At 47.8% G+C, this 20421-nt stretch overlaps 1 protein-coding gene across 10 annotated transcripts in view; it reads left to right on the forward strand.

Annotated features, from left to right (window-relative positions):
- The window catches only part of TACC2 (transforming acidic coiled-coil containing protein 2), a 128111-nt gene that overhangs the window by 73337 nt on the left and 34353 nt on the right, over positions 1 to 20421 (forward strand). For all 10 annotated transcript variants that reach the window (XM_035329401.1, XM_035329400.1, XM_035329408.1 and 7 more), the window contains one exon: positions 13726 to 13883. In XM_035329401.1, the coding sequence (XP_035185292.1) occupies positions 13726 to 13883 (158 nt within the window). The remainder of the gene's footprint in view (positions 1 to 13725; positions 13884 to 20421) is intronic.

Raw genomic sequence — 20421 nt, forward strand, 5'->3', positions numbered from 1 at the left:
ATTCCGGCAGCTAGCCGTGCTTGTTGCGTTTGGAAGACGCAGGCCTGACAGCATTTCTGCATCCTTTGTTCCCTGTTTCCCCAGTTAAGCTTTTCTCCCTACGTGGTTCCCTTGTACGCAGCACCGCCGTGGCTACGTACGGCTTCTGGTGAATGGCGCGCTGGGATGAACGGGTGCCTCCTTGTCTTTAGAGCCCTGAAAATTACAGCTCTGTCTGCGCACACTGGGCATATTTTTAACGGTGATCCAAGGATTAGGCAATAAAAGCAGCGCAGATGAAGCGGTGGTCGGGGAGTTTTCCCTACAATTTTCACAGCCTTTTAAGAATTCATCCTGCTGACGACCACATCGACCAGGCGTGTGTGGTTTTTATTCTGGCACTCGAGTGAATGACATTGTCACTTCTTTTGATGACTCACCGGTAAATATGCTCACCTTCTGCAGTTAGGTATTGCTGTGGGCCTTGAGCGTGATCCTTTTAGGCCCCGTGTAACCAACAGGTACCCTTTTAGCACAGACGTCATTCAGTAACTGCTGATATTCTCAGGAAGAGTTGGTGAAAGACATTACTCATCTTAAATAAATACCGAGAGTCCTCAAATAAATACTCCCGTCCTCTCTTCATTCCAACTAGACGCTCTCTAAGGTAAGGCAAGCCAGGAGATGTTTATCCTTGAGAAAGCGCAGGCCTGGTTTCCCAAAATAAGAATGTCTTCGTCACATGTCATGGCAACCTGCGCTGAGGTCTTGACTCCATACTCTGAGAACGGTAGCTTTACCAAGGCTTTTTTAACGAGGTTACGCTTAATTTGCTTTGCACACCCAAGCAAATTGCTTAATGGCAGTGAGCGTTCAGAGGCGAAAACACGTGGCCGAGTCCCAGGCAGGTTGGGGAAGGGCCTGTGGGGCTGCAGCATCCCGCAGGGGTCACTGGGGCGATGGGCAGAGGCTGCCTGCCTGACGGGACGGCTTGAGAATGAAGGAGGTGGCTTTGTGACAAAGGCAACGCCGAGCTGGCTTGGCTGCCCTCGGTTCATTAGGTGAAAGGGGAGTAAATCAGCAATCATTGCTGGAATGGGTTCGTTAACACCAAAAAAAGTACGGAGACAATTTCCTTCAGTAGCTGCTGTTTTAGGAGTTCCTCCAACGCGTGCCATGACAGGCTTTTTCACTCAGTCTTAGTAAAAGTCCTGGAAACCGATGGCAGAATTTGTGGGGAGAAGGGATCTAGGTTAAGGTTTTAGAGCGTGTCCATGATTAAACATAAAATATTTGTAATAAAACCCGTGTAAGCACTGACAGCCCCGGGTGCTCTGCGGTGCCTTGTGCGTGGTTGGCAGCGCGGTCACCGGCAGTAGACAATTACACCTTTATTTGAAACAAACAAGGAAGAAAAAAGCCAATTTTGAATGATAAAAAAGGGAAAGCCCAAGGGAGGCCGGTGCCAACAGAAGTTAACTGCAGATGGAGGTGGCGTGGTTCAGACCGCGCTGTTGACGCGATAGGCGCTGCCGTGTGCGCTGCAAATTGCAGCAGGCGCCCCGGTGGCCGTGGATTGAGCTCAGTGGAGGTCAGGTTTCAATCAGTAGCAGCTGAAGTGAAGGAGGTGGCAGCGTGAGGATGTTTCAATGCCTGGAGTCGCTCAGGTGCACGCACCCTCACCTCGGGCACCCTGCGAGCGGCTCCTTGGTGCCGCTTGTGCTGCGCCGAGACGCGCGGCGTGTCCTGCTGGGGCCGGGGGCAGCCTTCAGCTTGCACCCGCTGCCGCCTGCACGCCCCTGCTTCCCTTTTTAACAGCACTACAGTTCTGTCTCTAGGTAACGCTCTGTAAGCATGGGAAAGCTGGAAGTCTCAGTCGGTGTTTAAATGGTGGTGGCTCGGATCTAGCTCTCAGCTCAGTTTATTTTTCCTCCTGCGGAGACGCTCCTTTCCCCGGGCACAAACCACACCTCGCTTCCGTGGAGCATCACAGCTGCTGTCCTTGCAGCACCTGGACGGGGCTGACATTCAGCGCCCATTTCTTGGCCAGCCAAAGGGCTGAGGATGTGTTATTTCCTCCCATCAGCTCTACCTGCTGCTTCTCTACCATTTGCATCCCCTGCCCAGCCGAGGGGAAAATGACTGGAGGCTGAGCCAGCTCCCAGCGAAGGGAGCGGTGAGATGCCCGCTGACCTCGCTGGGAGCTGGATCGGGCTCCAAGAAGGAAATTGAATGTTACTGATCGGTGGTAGCAGGCCAAGCTGCTGCCCTCGTGGGCTGGTTGTTGTTCAGCTGGTTTCAGTGCTGGTTGCTCGAAGGACTGGGCAAAATTGAAGCTGGGTTGACTCAGCGAGAGTTGCTCTGTGCGTGGGTGTGCGCGTACGGCTGCGCACACAAGAGCCGTCTGCATGTGTGCAAGAAGCGCAGCCCTTGCTGGCTACCGGGTTTTGTACTTTCCTGTCTATAAAACCTAGAGGAGCCCACTGTATGGTTCTTAAAAGTTAGAAGGAAATCAGCCCGGTTAAATATTTGCACAGTTTTATACGCTTGAGCGTAGGGGATCACCTTGATGAGTAGATACATACAAGACTGGGAAATAGATACTGAAGGAATTTGGGTCTTTGGGGAGGAAGGGAGGCTTCTGTCACCATAACAGTATTTAGTTCGAGTTGATCCCTTTTTGACAGCCAGTCCTGCCTATTGTCAGCCTTCCACATATTTATTATTATTTTTTTAAACTCCGATTGACAGCCACCAGTCGGCATCCTCGGCGACGTGGAGGGCACCCTCTGCCTGCTGGCTTTGTCCGCTCAGTTGGGTAAACTGCTGGAAGACATGGGGGTGTTCCATGTGCGAGAAAATGAAGCAGAAGTAACAGGCAAATTCTTCTGCCAAGCTCCCCTGCCTTTTATTCCAGCCTCCCTTATTTGAGCCCAAAGGATCTCGTCTCTGAAGTCAGCGACAGCGCTTCTTTTGATATGAAAGGGTACTACATCAACCGCTGCGGCTGTCACCAGACGCAGGCAGGTCACACTTAGACTTGAAGACAAAATAAAAGGACCCCGGACTGGCTCACCCCTCTATTAGCGAGGCGTGCCGCGCATCTGGCAAATACGTGCGTATCACAAAGCTCCCCGTACTAATCGGCGCGCCCTGCGCAGTGGAGCTGCTGGCACCTATTATGTACTGTGACACGGAGGCAAACTGGGAAACACAGCCTGACGGGAAGCAGTAAAAACATGAACGAAGAGGCATTCCTGCACATGCCTGGTGCCTGTCGCTTCCAGCACCGCTTCCTCTGCTTCTGCCTTTTGCTTTGCCTGACCCAGCAGCCGCTGGTTAAACGTAAATCAAAGATGCTCCTCCGTAGTGGGCGCTTCGAGAGGTGGGGGGCTGGGTGCGTGTGAGGTTTTTCTAGCACAAAGATGAGTTCTGTCTGTTCGGAACGTGCTTCCTTTGTTTTAAGACCTTGCGCTGGTAGGGAGTTTGTGTATGTGCTAATATTTTGGATGCTGTCTGCTACCAATAGATGCCATTTCCCAATAATCCCTGTAAGGATTTGTAACTTCTTATGCTGCCCGGTTTTGACTTCTCCGTGGCAAAAGGCAGAGCTTTGACAGGAATTTCAGGGCAGTTTTCTTTGGGGAAGTGGGAATGCCTAGGAAAAACCTTGGGGTTCCTCTGCGGTAAGAGACAAATGAAGAATGCTATTTTTACTATGGAAAAGCTTTCTGGAGAAGTAAAAAATAAGTGTCATTTCCCCTTAGTTCCCTAAATGCTTTGAAGCAGCCATCTGAATTTAGGAGCAGCCTATGGATATCGGGTGTTATACGCCCCGTAGCACCAGAGAGTCGGCTCAGTGGAAAAAAATCTTTCCATTGCCACGAGTTTCCCTCTCCCAGCACAGCTGTGAGATCTCAGAGCTTTATTCTAAGACACGTTTTGGCCCAAGAACCTTCATCAGTGGTGGCATTAACGGGACAGCACCATCCCTCCTTAGCTCCAGAAACCAACGAGCAGTTTGCACGGTAGGCTACTGAAAAACTTCACATGCCAAGTGGGCAAATTTGGGGTTGAATAAGTACAGATCTCTGCCAGAGCCCTCCGGGTGATTGTAGGGCTCTCCTGGATTTGTGCTTGTCCCTTCCTGGCAGTAAGGCTTGTGACAGCTCCGATCCCACAGCTGTGGGGTCGGGTTGAGGAGGTGAGCGGGCATTCGGGAGCCTCTTGCCTTCCTCTTGGGGTCACGTCTTCTGCTGGGATGAAAAGGAAACTTTGGGAACATCTGGGGCTTTCCCTGGCAAGTTTCTTTGGTTTAGATTAAACAGGATCCGTAGAATTACGTGCAAATCTACGAGATAAGGTTTTTCTAAACAAAAGCAGCTTGTTTCTAGGGCTAAATATAGATGAGATTGGATCTGCAACGTAGCAGTAGTTAACTCAGCTCCTGCTTTTGAGATTGGATCTGCTTCCAGCATGGAAACGTGCGTTTATTGGGCTTGTTAACGGTTCGCTGCCCTCATTAAAAACGCGCCCAGTGTTGTGCTGGGAGAAGAGTTTCCTTGTTAAAGGAGGGGGAGGATGAGCGAGGGATCTGAATTCCTTTGTGTACCTCCAAAGTCCGGGCCTTGCCCCTTTGGAGCCGGGAGCTGGGCAGCAGAAGGTTGGGTGCCGTGGTGTCGCCTTGCCGAGCCGGGCTCCTTCCAGCCGGTGGTGTGCCGGGCAGACACTGCCCCAGCCAGTCGAGGAGCAATCTGCCAGCCAGACCCGTCTGGAGCATCAGCACCAGTCCTACACCCACCTCGGGTCAGGAGGTGAAATAACTATTGCCCACTAAGAGCTGTTTTGGTTTGTTTTTGAAGAAATGAAGATGTTTTTTGTCCTTTGCTCCACTGCTCCCTGGCTGACCCAAAGCTCTGAGACAGGCACACCGTGGGGCACAGGGGCTCGTTGCTCCCCTCTCCCCTGTTGCCAAAAGGACCCCCCGACTCTCCTCTTCTCCATCCTCCGTGGTGTCCTTGCCTCTTTTCTGGAAGGAGGTGCTTTCACAAATCTCTATGCCTCTGCAAACCAGGCGGTCCCTCGGGGATTGCAGGCACCCCACATTCACCTTTGTACTTCCCGGTAGCTGCTCCGTCTCCTGCTGCTGCTTAGGGGCTTGCGGCTGAGCGGAGACATGGCCGGGGAAAGCCTTGTCGGATTGAAGGGGTAGCTGCAATCAGCAAAGCGATTTCAGACGTATGGCTCTGGCTCCCAATGAATTATTGATTATTTTCCCTTGCAGCCCTCGCATGATGCTGGGTAGCAGCGAGCGCAGGCACCCGGCTTGCTTTCCAAGGATGTAGTTAACAGGATGTTGTTTCCTGGATTCAAACTTCAGAGCTCGCTACTAAAGGCAGGGGAAAGGTATTTGTCACGGGTATTAAATACTTAAACGTCAACGACCAGTCCCTGACCTAACAGGGTGAATCACAGAACAAAGCACAGCACCGATCGGGATCATGTATCAGCGGTTCTACCTTTGTGGTGAGCGTTTTTTGCCTTGGATATTGGAGGATCTTCGCTGCTCCTCCTCATCCCTTAAGATCTACGTATTTGAACGTTTAGCAGCCTCTGGTTAGCTGGGGCCACGTGAGGGTGTCTGCTGTTGTGATGTCTGAGGGTGTCTTTAATTAAATGGTATTTTCCTGTTGTTCCTCTGAGAATAAAGCAGCTGCCTGAAAAGAGCACAGAGATGAAGAGGTGCGCAGATCCTTCAGTTCTAAGCCCTGTTCCTGCAGTGGATGTTTTCATTATTCAGACTGAAGTCAGTGGAAGGGAAGGGCTGGCCAGAAAGACTGGGAATTCATTTCATTATTCATTTATATCAGTAGTGTTGAAAACACTCTGTTACGTCTCAGGAAAAGCCATAAAAAGGAAAAAAAATAATGTGATTTAAAGCAATGCGGAGAACTTCTTGCTAATCAGTTAGAAAAACGAGTTAAGTAGTTTGAAGTGCTGCTGTAAGGATGCAATGTTATATCCCTCAATCTTCCTTTTCAGATGTGGCTTCCCACAGCTCGAGGCATTTCTTTCTGGTTGCTGCGTGAAAGCAGGAAATGGCTTTGCTGGGGGAGTGTGAATTTGGCTTCTGCACAGAACGCTCTCAAAATCGCTGAATAAACAAGCAGCAAAAAGCAGGAGAAATAATTCCTTCTGCCCTTGTGGAAAGATTTATGGAGAGATTACTTGTAAGGCAATAGGTAAAACACAGAAATCAGCGTTGCTTTTAAATTGATCGTGTCCTTTTCATTCTTCGCTGCTGCGATTCTGATCCTGTTCTCCAAATGTAATCATCCTATGAGGAAAAATCACCCTTTTTATAGTAAGCGATTAATTTTTAAGGGATTCATGTTTCCTTTTGTAACCTCTTCTAGAACACACGCTTCCAAGCTGACCTGTGTGGTTTGGGTAGCACACGAGGCATTACTTATTTCCCATGGCTGAAGTCCCACATAATGATTTGGAGCCAGGACATTTTATTTCTGTTTTCTCACCTATCTTAAAAAAAAAAAAAAAAAAGGCAAAGCAGATCCCTACATGTCGGTTCCGACACTGCTGTCGAGGACGTCAAGCTGCAGATCGGATGTGAAGTCGCCCAGGAGAGTTAGAGCAGCGGCTGTGGAGATCTGAGCCCTGTTTGCCCCGCTCGCACCGAATTTCCGCAGGTGTACATGATGAACGCTTCAGCTGAACTCTCTGCTTTGTGCCGAGACAACAGAGGGCATTACACCCCGGCTCACAGCGTGGAGGAGAAGCAACGAGCTGCACAAAGGAGGGAAGCAGCCCTGGCTGCTCCTGGGGTGAGGCACGATGCTCTCCCTCCCTTGTGTCTCTAAATTAAGCCTTGTGCTTGTCAGGGCACATCGCTGATGGGCTGGGAGGCGTCGCCTTCAATGTAATATTGATTATTTTTCTGGGCAACCATGTTTTCAGTGGGTCTTGTAGGAATATTTATGCTGAAATCATCTTAAAATCCTGCTCTGGAGAGGAGTGCCAGCCCTGCTCTCTGCACACATCTGTGACAATATGAGTTCCTGTGTAATTGCATTGCGCGGAAGGAGGTCTCTGTCACTTCAGCGGAATGGGATTTATTTGATAAAACCTCTATTTTTTAAGCGAGAACTGCAGATAATGCTTTGCTGCCGTGTCATAGCTCCAGCCATAAATGGATCACGTGGCGTTCCCCTGGTCTTGTATGGGCAAATGCCTCTGTCGAGGAAAAAACTGCAGCTGGTTTTGTGTAGTTTCGCTTCTGCTGCAGGAACCCATGAAAGCAAACATCATTCCTGTTTAAGTCTTCCAATTCTGCAGTATATACATTCACAAAAACCTTTCTTGAAAGAAAAAATACACTATTTTTTTTTGTCCTACAATTTAGTCTGTATTAGGATTGTAATGAATCTGTAAGATAGCAGGATAAGGAATGGAAACACCTAGGAAATTACCTTCATCCCAGCTGAGGGATAACTTCTCTAAAATTATTTACAATTTTTGTGATCAAGAAGCTGCTGTTGTACCTATTTTTCATTGAACCATGCCCAGTTTTAAAGTAAGACCAAAAGAGATCTACAGGGCAGCAGTTAGGGACGTTATAAAGTGAGACTGAAATTACTTTCCAGCCATTTAGTCTAAGCTGAAACAATCCCGTGGTGAAATTACTGTTTTGTCTTGACGATCAGACTTTGCAAGGCAGAAACCTCTAAAACATTCCTCCGATGTCGCAAGGCAGGCGAGTAGCTAGAGGCATAACTGTCTTTTCTGGTACGTATGCACACACATTCTGCACATAAAGCCCGTGCTGTACAGCAGGCAGCATTCCCCCAGAAGGTGAAGTACTTCCCCAGCACAGATTCAGCCCTGGAAAGCTGTGAATCCCCATCGATTTCCATCACAGGCACTTTGGAGCAGACCCTGGGAGAACAATGCGCTTGGTTTTCCTCTGCTTTCCTGCTGGGTACCGGGCGTTATTGTATCGGTGTGAGTCCCGAGGCTTGGTTCTCTGGGTGTGAACCAGCCGTGATGCTCCGCGAGCGAGTTATCTAATTGTAGGTTAGATGATCTTGCTGCTGTCTTGTTACAGTGTGAGGGAGGTCCATCAATAATTAATGGTCAGAAATGTGTCCCTAAAGGAGCTGTCTCGTAAGTGGAGGCCGGGGACACGGAAGGGACATGTTTGTCCCTCCCCAGCTCCTGACGTGGTCACATCCCACGCTGAGAGCCTTCCCCGTGGGGACAGAGAGGGGAAAGGCAGGTGGCTGTAAGCGGTCCCCGGGATGTCACTGCCCCTTCAGCTCTGGCCGGCTTGGCTAAGGCTGATGGTTTTGCTCCTCTTTGTGCAAAATGCTGTTGGTACTGCTGAATCGTGTCTGAGAAGTTGGGTCAGTTTAATGGTGTATTTTGCTGGAGAGAAGGGAAATATCATTTGTGAGGCGTCGGCCTGGCACTGTTTGTGTTGCACTTCAATACCACGAGTTTAACAGATGAGTTTAACAGATCCGTGGATGACAGGAAGACTAATTCAGGGGCCAAATATGAATATTTAATACTTAACCAAATGAATCCACCAATTCATCCAACAAGCTTTCTGTGTGTTGCCATACAAATATAACGTTAAAATTTAATTCCATGATGCTGTTTGTTCCTCAGAGCAGGTAGGTGACAAATGGCCCAGCCGACAAGCACCACGTTAAGAGCAGCTGAGTAATGTGGAGCCCTACGTTGGCCTGGAGTCACTGAGTAGGCAAATTCTGTACAGAAATGGCAGCACACAAAGCTGAAACGTTTTTTGATCTTACTCTAACCTTGTGCTGGGGTGAAAAAACCGACCTTTTTGTTGTACCATACAATATTTCGTGTTCTCTGTGAGTAGGCCCTGGGGTCAGGTAAGGGCTGCTGCCCTGAACTGGTAGCCTGATCTCCGGGAAGGGCTGCACAGCCGGGGCTCTCCTGCTGGTCCGGAGTTACCACCCTGAACAGCATTTGAAAGTCGGAAGGAAGAAAGGGGGAAAGGAGATGATATGCATCTCTGTGACCGGGTTGTGCAACTGCAGCATGAATAATACCACAAGATGAATTATAGAGAGAGTCCGATATTGAATTTTTTATAAATAGAATAAGAAAAAAGCTCGTATTTAATATGTACCAGCACAGCAGTCTTTAATTTTTGTTTTCCTCTGAACTCTGCATAGATTCACAGCAATACGCTGTTTGTGCCACGAAGAATTCACAGCCTGGGTGGGTGAGGCAGGCTTGAGGCAGATGCAGAAGCAGAGTGACTAAGACCATGCACACGCAACACTTGAGTGGCACAGCTGAGAGCTGGACTGATCTTCAGTCTTGAGACTGACACTGAAACATGCTGCCTCAGTGTTCTTTTCCTTGTTTTATTTTTTTTTTAAGACCTGTATGAGAAAAATCAATTTAACTGTGAAAAATGGGAGCAGGAAATTTGAAAAGCTTTTATCAGACTGTTCACGGTGGAAGAGTTTGACTGAAATTAATGCACATCTCTGAGCGCCTTGCCTCTGTGGCTGTATGGACTCGAAAGCTTAAAGTTACTGAGTGTCTTTTCAGATCTTTCTATCTATGGCTTTGCCAGGATAGGATGAGTATACGTGCCCGTTTAAGTAACGGGCAAGACAGATTGACCTCAGCAGTGTACAGCCAGTCCTCCATCCTCGGCTCTGATCTCATCAGAAAACAGACCTGAATTATTCATGCAGCTTTTATGAGGATCATCTCTGAAAGTGATCGATGGAGGTGAGACTACGGAACTCATCTCTCCTTTTTACTTCCAGCGCGTCTCCCAGTGGGATTACAGGAACGAAAACCAAAATTCATCTGCGGTACTAAACTGAGCATCTTAAGAAACTGCTTTTTTTATTTGTTTCTTGCTGATTTAGATTCCTCTCACAGTATATGATAACTCATTCAGTAAATACTGATGTGAAATTTGTATCTTAACTATGACGTAACAGCTTTCGATGCTTTGGATTGCCAGGTCTGCTGGAATCTGGGCATTGCCTTTAGGTGGTGCCACAGCTCATGCTTATGAAACAGCACGGCCGTGTTTGCTCATTTGGGTCCCTCCATCGCACGGCTTTGGGACTCCCGGTCCATCGCGGCGTATGCCAGCTCGGCCAGCAGCAGGACCCAAGCCTTGGGTGATTCTTGAGAGAATGTCCCTCTTGCGACAGATGGATGTACTTTGAGCACTTTATTTGTTGTTCAGTTCTCAAGGTCCAGGTTTTGCTGACAGCCTGCATGGTGTGCTTGAGAGGCTACAACTAACCCGGGCCAAGCTGCAATAACAAGGCAAGTTTAGGGTCACGTAGGTTGGAAAAGACCTTCAAGATCAAGTCCAACCATCAACCTCACCTTTTTGTTGTATTTTGTCCAAAGTGCTAAGTCTGGAAGGAAATACACAAATCTGAATGTGGATGGGTGGAGGATGTTCAGCTTGGCTGTGATGGAGCAAAGCCCTGAAGCCAGTCTTGATGATTCCTTGTGATTCCACAAGCTGGTGGGGAGCAGCTCCGTCCCCTCTCCTTGCTCCCAGCATGACTGCTGCTTCTAGAAGATGGGAACCCAGCTCCTGCCTTCCAGATGCCAAAATACCACACACCGGTTCTTCTCCAGACCAAGGGCAGCAAGCGCCAATAGATCACTGCTCCGTGAGACATGGATTTGTTACGAAGCGGGCTGAACACTAAATCCAAGTGGTATAAGGATGTGACTGAAAGTGACACGACCCCACAGCAGCTAGCGGAGCTCCCTCTGCACACACCGCTTCCAAATGCGCTCCCGTGCGCTCATCAGCGGGAAGCGATGCTGCTGGCCGCAGTCCACGTGTCACAGCCCCGCCACAGGCGCCTTGTTTAGGTTCTTTTGTAGGTCACGCGTCCCTTTCATGCCCGTGAAATAAAACCTGAGTGCACACTTGTGCCGTTTGTACTGCTGTCGTGTCAGTACTGGGAGAACCCGAGCGAGACTGCAGGACTCCTCTGGGGCCGGAGGCATCGTAACGGCTCTGCTGCAAACTCTTTGGTAATGAATCCGGGCTCCGAGTGACAACCGGGGTGACCGTGCTTTAGTGGCTGTCCTGCTTGCAGAGGGCAAAGAGCGAGGAGAGGCACGGCAGGAAGAAACCTCATCCTTGCGCACTGACTGCTTTCCAGCTATGGTGGCAGAAAGGCTAGTTTTCATTCTGAAGCGAAGGACTTAAAATTATAAGTGTCCATGGTCTATAAAAATGAAGGCAATGTAACTTCTGGGGCTGGATTTCCACAAGGCCAAAGGGGACAAAGAGAAGTCAACCCCGGTAACTGCCTTCAGCTGCTCCAAGCCTCCAGGTGAGCGCAGGAGCCCTCCTACACTACTGTCCTCCTGTAGGACAGCTGTATTTTTTGGCTCTCCCCTGCTCCTCTCCCCACCTGTGAGCCCTGCACGCCCTGCTCACCAGCTGCCTTTCCATTTACTGTTTACAGGCCATCGCCCGAGAGGTGAAAGAGAAGGACTGTGAGGGTGCTTGTAGTCATTTTGTTCTCTGTCACTGTCTAGCCATTTCGTAGCTTCTACGATCTATATACTTTTTTTTTCCCCATTGTGCACACAGCCAAAGGATGCAGATGGAAAGACAGGAGATCCATTATCAAGGCAAGCTCCCCCTCATTTCCCAGGCTGGCTACAAGGCCGCGTGAGTGCCTGTTCCACCCCATAGCTTTTAACTGCTTGGACTCTGCGCTCGCAGGCTCGTTCTCCACACCGTTACGAGCCAGGACCAGCAAACGAGTTGTCCATCTCTAAACCCCATGTGTCCCATCTCACCCCGCTTCGTCCTCAGCTGGAGCTTCAGGATAATGATCAAGAGGACAGAAGGGGCTCTTCCCTCCACAAGAGCTGGATCCACGCCTGCTGCTCTGGCTCGGGGCTGGCTCTCACAGCACATCGCCGCCTGGCAAGCTCTTCTGCACCAGGAACTTTGCAGCAGTGTTATTTTTCTGTGTACTCCTGTACTTGTCAGAAAAAAGACATTACGACTAGAACTGGCTGAAGCATGTAATTTCCTTTTCACAGGAAATCCTGTTGTTCTGGGAAAATCTTCTGTTACAGTTTGAAAGTACAATTACAGTCTTAAAAACATCCCACACAGGAGAGACCATCCCGTATTTTCTCTCAGGAAAACCGACCCGGTTCAGCACAGGTTCTCATTTTCCCAGGAGCTCCGTGGCGTAGACCTTGGAGCACAGTCCCGAGCTCTGCTCCCAGGCTCTGTGCTCTCCTCACATTGCAGGCGATGGCAACAAACGCTTCTCTGGTGTGGGGCTTCCCTTCAGACCTCGGCGTTAAATACCAAGCTTTGCTATCACCACTGCTCCTAACAAACTCAGCTGCATTTGAACTAAGGTTAAGACAGTTTTTACTGATTATACTGCTGCTTACCAAGGGTTGCGACTGAAAATTAAAAGTATGGGATTTGAATCTTTCCAACGTTACTAAATATTGGCAAAACAAAGCTCTGTGGAAGCTCAGGCAATGAGAATCACGTGAAAACACGAGAGGGATGAATCACCTTTAATTTTGTTGGTTTAGATGATAACTTTCTAGGTTTATTTTTATGGCAGGGAAACATTTCTCTACAAGAAAAGTACCAAATTCTGTTGCTGTTTGGTTCTTCGACTTTGTTTCCTGAAGCACTCCTGTGGAAGGAGGAGAAAGCATTACCTTGCTGCCTACCTGCGGTGTAGCTTTATTCCAGAAGTTCTTTGTTCTCAGTTGTTCTTAAACTTAAAACATCTTGAACTTTAGGCACGGTGCCTCTTCGAAGGGAGGTAATTTAAATAGGATTTCAGATTTTCAGATCTGCTCCTGCAAGAGTAGATTGCAAGTCCTTGTGTGGTTTAGACCTTCACTTACCAGTTCGGTTTCCCATCGTTTCCTGCAGGCGTTGCCTTTCAGGCCTTCTTGTCCTGGGGTACTGCTGTTTCCTCGCTGAGCTGACACCAACCCACTGGGGTCCTTCTGTTGCTCGTGGCTGCGTGAGCCCCCGGTGCTAGAAAAGGAGTATTGATGGTACCGGGACTGTGCATTTCACACCTTGTCTCACCTTTTTAACAAACCTATGCGTTTACTGCTCACAGAGGGATTGGGGAAATTCTGCAAAATCCTGGAAGCAGGATGCCCAAGGCTGAGCTGCAACTCAAGTATCTCTCACCTGTAGGAGGACACGTGGGACTTTGATGCTATTTGAAAAGCTTTTATTTTTTGTTGTTGTTTTTTAATGGAGCTATGAAATAACCTAAGATCCTCTTCCTTTTCTCTGTTCCTTCATGTACACTTGCACCAAGGAAAGTTTCAGAATCTTGATATAAGGGCGTCAGCGTTGTGTGCATGGTTGAACCTCCCTCACACTGAGAGGCAGGGATTTGTTTCCAAATACACTTTCACTTTTATAACACACAGAAATCTTAAGGGACAAGAAGATCGTGGCAATGATGTGTTGCTCTGGAAATCACCCTGTGGTGTAATATCTCCATGTGGGTTCCCTTTGGAAATTGCAGAGGTGGCCTGATAGCTGAGGTCTCTGCCGTCAGCTCAGAAAGCCCTGCGTTTCCAAGTAGGATCTTCTGCTGCAGACGTGGATGTTCACCCTCCTCACTAGTCCAGGCTATTAAGAAAACTCTCTATTGCTTGATTTTTCCCCAGGAGCTCTGACTCAGAAGAAGCATTTGAGACCCCGGAGTCCACCACACCGGTCAAGGCCCCGCCATCACCACCCCAGCCACCCCCCGAAGCGGCGGCAGCGGTTGTAGCAGACCTAGCAGAGCAAGAAATAAAGCCCCAGCTGTCCTTGGAAGACACAGGTAAGGAGCGTGCCGAGGGTGGGACACCTTGCTGGGGAAGGTGAAGCTGAGCTGAGGTGTTTGTGTTAGCAGAGGCAAGGAGTGGATGCTAATAAATGATTTCCTGGGAGAAATATGCTGAGCTTTGTCCATGCTGAGAGGAAAAACCCTGTCACCTCCTGGAGCAAAGTATTAGAGAATCTGCCCATAACACTGGGCAAATAATAAAGAAAATAGGGGCTTTCTAGAAAAACAGTTCTTCCTTTAGAATCAAATTTCATTCCCTCCTCCCGGTATTTTAGGAGCTTTTTAGAGTCAGATGCCTAGAAAAAGGAGGTGCGACGTACAGGCACCTGGCTGAACACTGCTAGCAGTGACAGTTAACAAAATACTATTTCAACTGTATTGGCACCTAAAGCAGAAAGTGAACAAAAAGCTCCTAGAACAGTAGAAATATTTGTATTAGCTGTACCAGAGCAGTGAGCCTGAATGTATAGGTAATGCAGGTACGTAACGGTACATCTTGGCCAGGTAACTTTTAAGAAGGGAGTACTACATTTCAGAAACAAAAAGCTTTTCCCTCTTCCCCCCCCCCCCAAAAAAAAAAAAGGTATTCTTTGTTCTCTAAATTGAATAATAGAATCTGGGGGAGTAGGAGGCACTCCTCATCCCAAAATAGCTTTGTTTGGGTTGTCGAATGACAGCTGAGCAGTTTAAGACTGAATTGCCTATTATGCTGTCTTTTTTCCCATCCAAAAGCCAAGTCATCTTGATTACATTGCTAAATTGTGTAAAGGCAATTTTACTCTAAGCAGGCTAAAGCTGGCTTGCATTTCCTTCGGAAAGCTGTGTAACGTTGCTGTGCGGCGCTTCAAAGCTTCCATTTCCCGCTGTAGTGGCTGCCTTTAGCAGTGGCAAAGCAACGTCCGTGGCTGCTGCGTGTATTGCAAAGGCTGACAAGCTTGATTGAAACCTTTGGGAATGTGACAAATAAGTCCTGGAAGTGGCTTGAGACACTTAAAGCATTTCTGGGGCTTATGCATTAAGGAGTGCTCTTTAAGACTGTGATTTATGCTGTGAGTTTATAAGAAACCAGAAAGATGTTCAACAAACTGATGCCACAAAATAAAATCCTGGGAAGGGATCTCCTGGCAGTTTCTCCTTTACGGTTCCTTCTTCACGGCAGCAAGCAACGTTACTCGTTCTCCATCTTCTTTCCTTTTCTAATCTTAATATCTGTGATGACAAAACAAGTTAAGTGCTGAGAGAACAAAGCATGCATATGCTAAACAGCATTGCGGCGTGTTTTTAATTACTGCAGTAGATTATCTTCGACCCCTGGATACACATGTGCGTCCCTGTCACATGCGATTCTTTTCTTCCTGTGTCCCAGACCTCCCCCTCCTTTCTTTTGGGCATTCCCAAATAAAGATAGGAAACTGACTCTATTCATAGCCAGCGTGAGCTGTATTAACAGCCATTGGATGGCAGAGATGAAAATGTTTCATTGGCAAATCAGATTTGGCCATGGGAGGCAAATTGCCACAAACCACCAGAGCCGCGCTCAGCATGCCAAAATGATGCAGAATGCAGTTATACCACGGGGGGGTTCTACGGGAGCAGGGAGCTGTGCAGTGCAGGAAAAATTCAGACGTAGGAGGGGCAGCACAAAGCGCTCCCTTGTTTCTGAAATCTTTTGAAGAAATTAACACTGAGACTGGAACTTAGGTGTTAGTGACATTTGGGTTTAACGTCTTGTGCTTGACAAACCACTCGAGTCCCAGTTACCTTCTAGTTTACTTACCTCATAGGTTGTGTATGTGGCTGCACACAAACAGGATGACTTACTGGGGGGCTATGGGCAGCTGAAGCAGGGCTCCTCGTCAGTACCATACAGCTAAATAAAGAGGTTTCACGAAGAGGAATAAGGAATATGGGCAACCAATGAGCCTGGCACGAAGCGAGAGGCAGCGCTGGCCAGCTGGGGTTCTGCTTCGCCAGCCGCACGCCTTTGTCTTCGACAGGACGCTGGTGATGAAGTGTGTGTTTGGGTGGAAGGAGGAAGCACAGAAGTGTTTGAAGGCTTGTTTGATCTGTATCTGACAATAATTATGGGTGCAGACGGTTGCGGTGATGCCGCATCGTGTCATTAGCGCAACAGCTGGACCCCACTGCTGGAAAGCCAAGAGGAGAGTTTTTAATTAGGTTGACTTCAACGCTGGCTTAACAAATATGATGAAAGTGAAATACAGCTAGATTCACCCTGCGTTCGTGCCAGCTCCTGGTGGCGTGAAACCTGCTGCATGGCCCCAGTCCATCAGCGGCAGAGCGAGGGGCTGAGCAGAAGACAGGAGCCGCTCAGCGGGCGAGTCTGGAGGGAAGTGCCCATCCAAGCATTTTGTTGGCTGTGGGGAGCACGGGTTGGACTCTTGAAGCAAATGAGCTTGAGGTTGCTTTTCTGTTCTCTTCTTAAGTTTGGTAGCATCTTAAGTTATCGTTTGAGGTGCGTATCTGTAGGCCATGAGCTTTCCACACACCTAGTTCAGGTGAAGTGAATGCACGGGAGGCTGCGGGTCACCAGCCTGTGCCATCGGCTCCTCGCAGCAGGGTCCTCTTCTTGGTCCAACTGAGCACCACGAAGTGCTTCAAGCCCTTTCTCCCCAGTTCCCTGTTTCTGGCCAGGAATTCTTGCTTAGGCAGTGGCATTTCCTCTCCCACCTTACATTCTCCGATTATTTGGTGAATTCAGATTATATGTGGGGGGAGATACAAGAGCTGGAGTCCCTTCCACTCATCACAACCCACCCATCTCTCGTGGGAGACCTGTGTCCAATTCCTTCTTGTGCCGGGGGAATTGAAGTCAGCCCTCCCAGAGATGATGACCCAGACAAAAGCAAACTGAATTTTTCCTATAGAAAACATTCTTTTGTGTTTTTGCCTGACAAAAGAAAATTGGAAATCAGCTTTATATCCGACATTTTATCTCAGAATAAATGGCAGAAGTATTTTTACAGCGATTTTAACAATAGTGCTAGTAATTGATTTCATAACTTCAAAGGCCTTTACGACAAGCAGGAACGCGAAATAAGCTGTGTTTGAAAATGTGTAGCGTTAAGTAATTCCAATTCCTGTGCGCTACAGGCAAAGTGTGCTTGTCTGCTGAGGTATTTCATTATAACAGTGGGGGGGGGGGGCATGCTGTATGCATTTTCCAAACGTTTCTCCATCCTTGTTTTTCCTCTAAAACAGAAGTATAAATTAATTTCTGCTGTCTTTGCTTTATTAGATCTGTTTGGTCTGGTAACTTTGTGCTTGCCAGTGAGCACCGCGTCCCCTGCCCGTGTGGGGGGCTGTGCGGGGCATCTCTGCAGCTTCCTTCAGGGAGGGCTGGGGCTGCCCCGTGCCCCGGTGGGGCATTGGAGGTTTGCTGTCATCCGAGGTGCTGTCACAGTCTGGGTACGAAGTCATAATGCACAAAAATTGATTTCTGTAGTTGGCTGGAAAAATAAAAAAGTATCCGCTCTGTCGATACTCACAACAGATTTTGTTTATGAATGCAGTTTTCTAAGGGCTTTCCTGCGAGTTTTTCTTCTGCCACGGTAGGTGACATGAAAATGCCACACACTGAACGTTTCATGCCGCTCTCGCCCAGAGGTCTCACCTCCTGGAGTCAAGAAGCCTGGGGCTTGGTGGTGGTTTTTCGTTTGTTCTGTGTTTTTTTTTTTCATGCCTAATCCAGGCAGACTTTCTCTCCAGTCAGAGAAATGTGTGTGCCAAAGGAATAGTCCTCGGGCTGCCTTCTCGATGGATGCAATGGCAGATTTCTTTTGGGGAGCACCTGTTTTTCAGTACAACACAGGTTTCTCTGCTGTTGCTCATGCTCCTGGAATGCTTTCCACCACCTGGTGGCATCTCCTGCCGGGATAATTTGTGGGGGACCATCAGCACCCTGCCATGAGCCCCTAAAAGGCATAAACCTGGTTTAAAGCCTTGTGCTGGCCTCTCTCTAGGGCAAGTTCTGCCTGCTTTTGCAGAGCTTGTAGCCTGGTACCTTCCTCCACAATCAAGCTGCATTTTAATGAAATGCTGTAATTAGTAAGACCGATTTGCTTAATCCTGTGGTGTAAGAAGACAAATGGCTCTGCTCTCTGAATATGCCCTTAAAGTCAGGTCTTAATATCTCTTTGTAGTGCTACGAAGCTGTGCCGCTCTGCGACAGCAAAGGGCGTTCACCTCTTCCCCTCCCGCACTGCTGCCGTTCCAGGGCAGGCGATCCCCGTGCAGTGGGGCGAGAGCTGAAGAGCAGCAGTGCGCAGCTCCCAAAAGCTGTGTTCTCCATTTCCCTCGCTGTTCCATAAAGAAACGACAGGAGTACCGCAGTAGTGAGCTGAGCTGCGCTCTGCAGAAATCTGTGCTGAGAGTGAAGGATTTGGTGAGGAGGAAGCTGTGAAATGGGCAATCAAAGGGCTCCGAGCTGGAAGGCTGGTCCACCCCGAGCACGGGAAGTGTTGCACATTCATTTGCTGCTGTGATGTGATCCCAAATTCAGCTCTGCTGCAACTGTCTGCTGTATTCCAGCTCCTGCGGGCATTGATTTTCTGTATATCTATATTAAATATGTTTGTACTGACTTAGAACAAAGGGCCTCAACCCTGGCGAGGCTTGTGGTACGTGAGGGAATGAAAACAACGCATAATTTCAGAAGGCTGTCTTCAGATCCCCCTTTTATTTCACACTGACCTAGATTTGTTCTGTGCTGACGTTGTAGAGCTATGCGGTGTTTATTGCTCTGTATCCCGGTTAGGTGTCTTCCCTTCCACGGCGGTGAAAAACGCACAGACGAGCCTAATGCTGCAGTTTTACGACACTCTTTGAGTCCCGCCAGTGTCAGAAGTGAGGTGTGCGTGAAGCAATTGAGTCTAACGAATGGCCAATCAGCCAGAATGAAGCCAGTCACAGCCCAGTGGAGACAAGGAAGAAAATAAACTGTCCTGAAGTGCAACTCAGTAAAATTCCAGAGTCTTGAGGGAAACCGTGTGGCTGTCACTCCTATGAAAATCTTTGAATATACCTGGTGCTGCTCTAAGCTACTGCTATGGGAAATGTATCTGATTTACTTACATTTCTTCTGTTCTCTGCATCCATAAGTAATAATTCCCATAATTTCTATGCAGAGGTACCATTTCCCCTGGAATAAAGGAAAACTGTTCTTTCTGTTCTTAATACACTCATAACTTCTGACAGAAAGGTGATTCATTCTCTGTCCATCGTGCTTTTATGAAAAGCAGTAATGAATGTAGCTGGGCAAAAGGGAAATTGTTTTGCAAAATATGTCAAGATTGAAGTGAAAAAGATGCATAGAAATTTCACCAAAACCATTTAAGGTTGAGCAAAGCATTCATTTTTGCTTGAGCGTGCTTCTCTTTAAAATTGCATGACATTAAAATTGAAAACACGAAAAGTGCTGCGTTGCTCAGTGGGAAGCACTGAATCATTTTGCTCCCGTTCTCATCAGAGGGAGCCCAGCTGCCAGGTGCAGCCCTAGCAGCCAGCTTAGCGTAGCTTGGATTGTGAACTGGAGGGATTTCCCAGGGCTCCACGCCCTGACCGGGACACGGACGTGGTGGTGGAGGTGACGGCGTTAGGCTTGGGCAGGGACAATGACAACTGGAGCAAACCATATTCAGGATCCGTAAAGCATTTTGGTAATGAACTTTAACGAGGTGGAAAGCAGAAGGGTCCATCATCTTAATCCTTTCCTACTGGTGTACTTTCTTTTTGATACACACTGTATAGTTTTCTATTTTGTCCAATGTAATTGTTCTACAACAAGTCAAGAGACTGCTGTAAATCTTCTTAGGATTCCGTTGGATAAGCGAGCCTTTAATTACAATGAAAAGATGCTTGGTTGAACGGTTCTGGCATGTAATTCTCTCTATAAAATTTTCCTTTCATCACTGAGTTAGCACTACACTTTGAGAAATCTGTTTTGAATAATCTGTAGGGAGCTTCTAATTGTCCTTCTTACGGAAAATTTGCAACTGAGATTACTTGTATAGTTGTTGAACTGATTATTATTATTATTTTCTGATCTTTGCCATAATTTATTTCCTATGAGGTTCTCCGTGATTCACGTCTTGTAGTAAATGTGGAATTATGAGGTCAAAGTGTAGTGCGTTGACTTCTTGGGGCAGACGGAGGAGCAGCACTGATGGGTTGTGGAGAGGAAGCCATGTTCCATTGTGTTGTCCCTCTGGGAAATTAGTAAAAATAGCACATGGGAAACAAGACTTAAGATCAACATCTAATTGCTGAAGCAGTGGCCAAATTTACAGGAAATTTACTGCAGAAGAGCTCTGACACAGTTCTGTGAACTCTTTAGAACAGAAGAAAACGTGAGGAATGTTCGAAGTTCGGATTGTCTGGTATGTGGCATGCTTAGCATGTTATAGTAATATCCACCTCTTTAACTAAGTGATAATTAGTTTAGAAGGTATCCTCCAGAGGCTATTCCGATGCATATTTTGTATTTTCTTGCAACTTGACTTAAATCTTTTCC

This window comes from Oxyura jamaicensis, chromosome 6 (genome assembly GCF_011077185.1).
Source record: "Oxyura jamaicensis isolate SHBP4307 breed ruddy duck chromosome 6, BPBGC_Ojam_1.0, whole genome shotgun sequence".
Lineage (NCBI taxonomy): Eukaryota > Metazoa > Chordata > Aves > Anseriformes > Anatidae > Oxyura > Oxyura jamaicensis.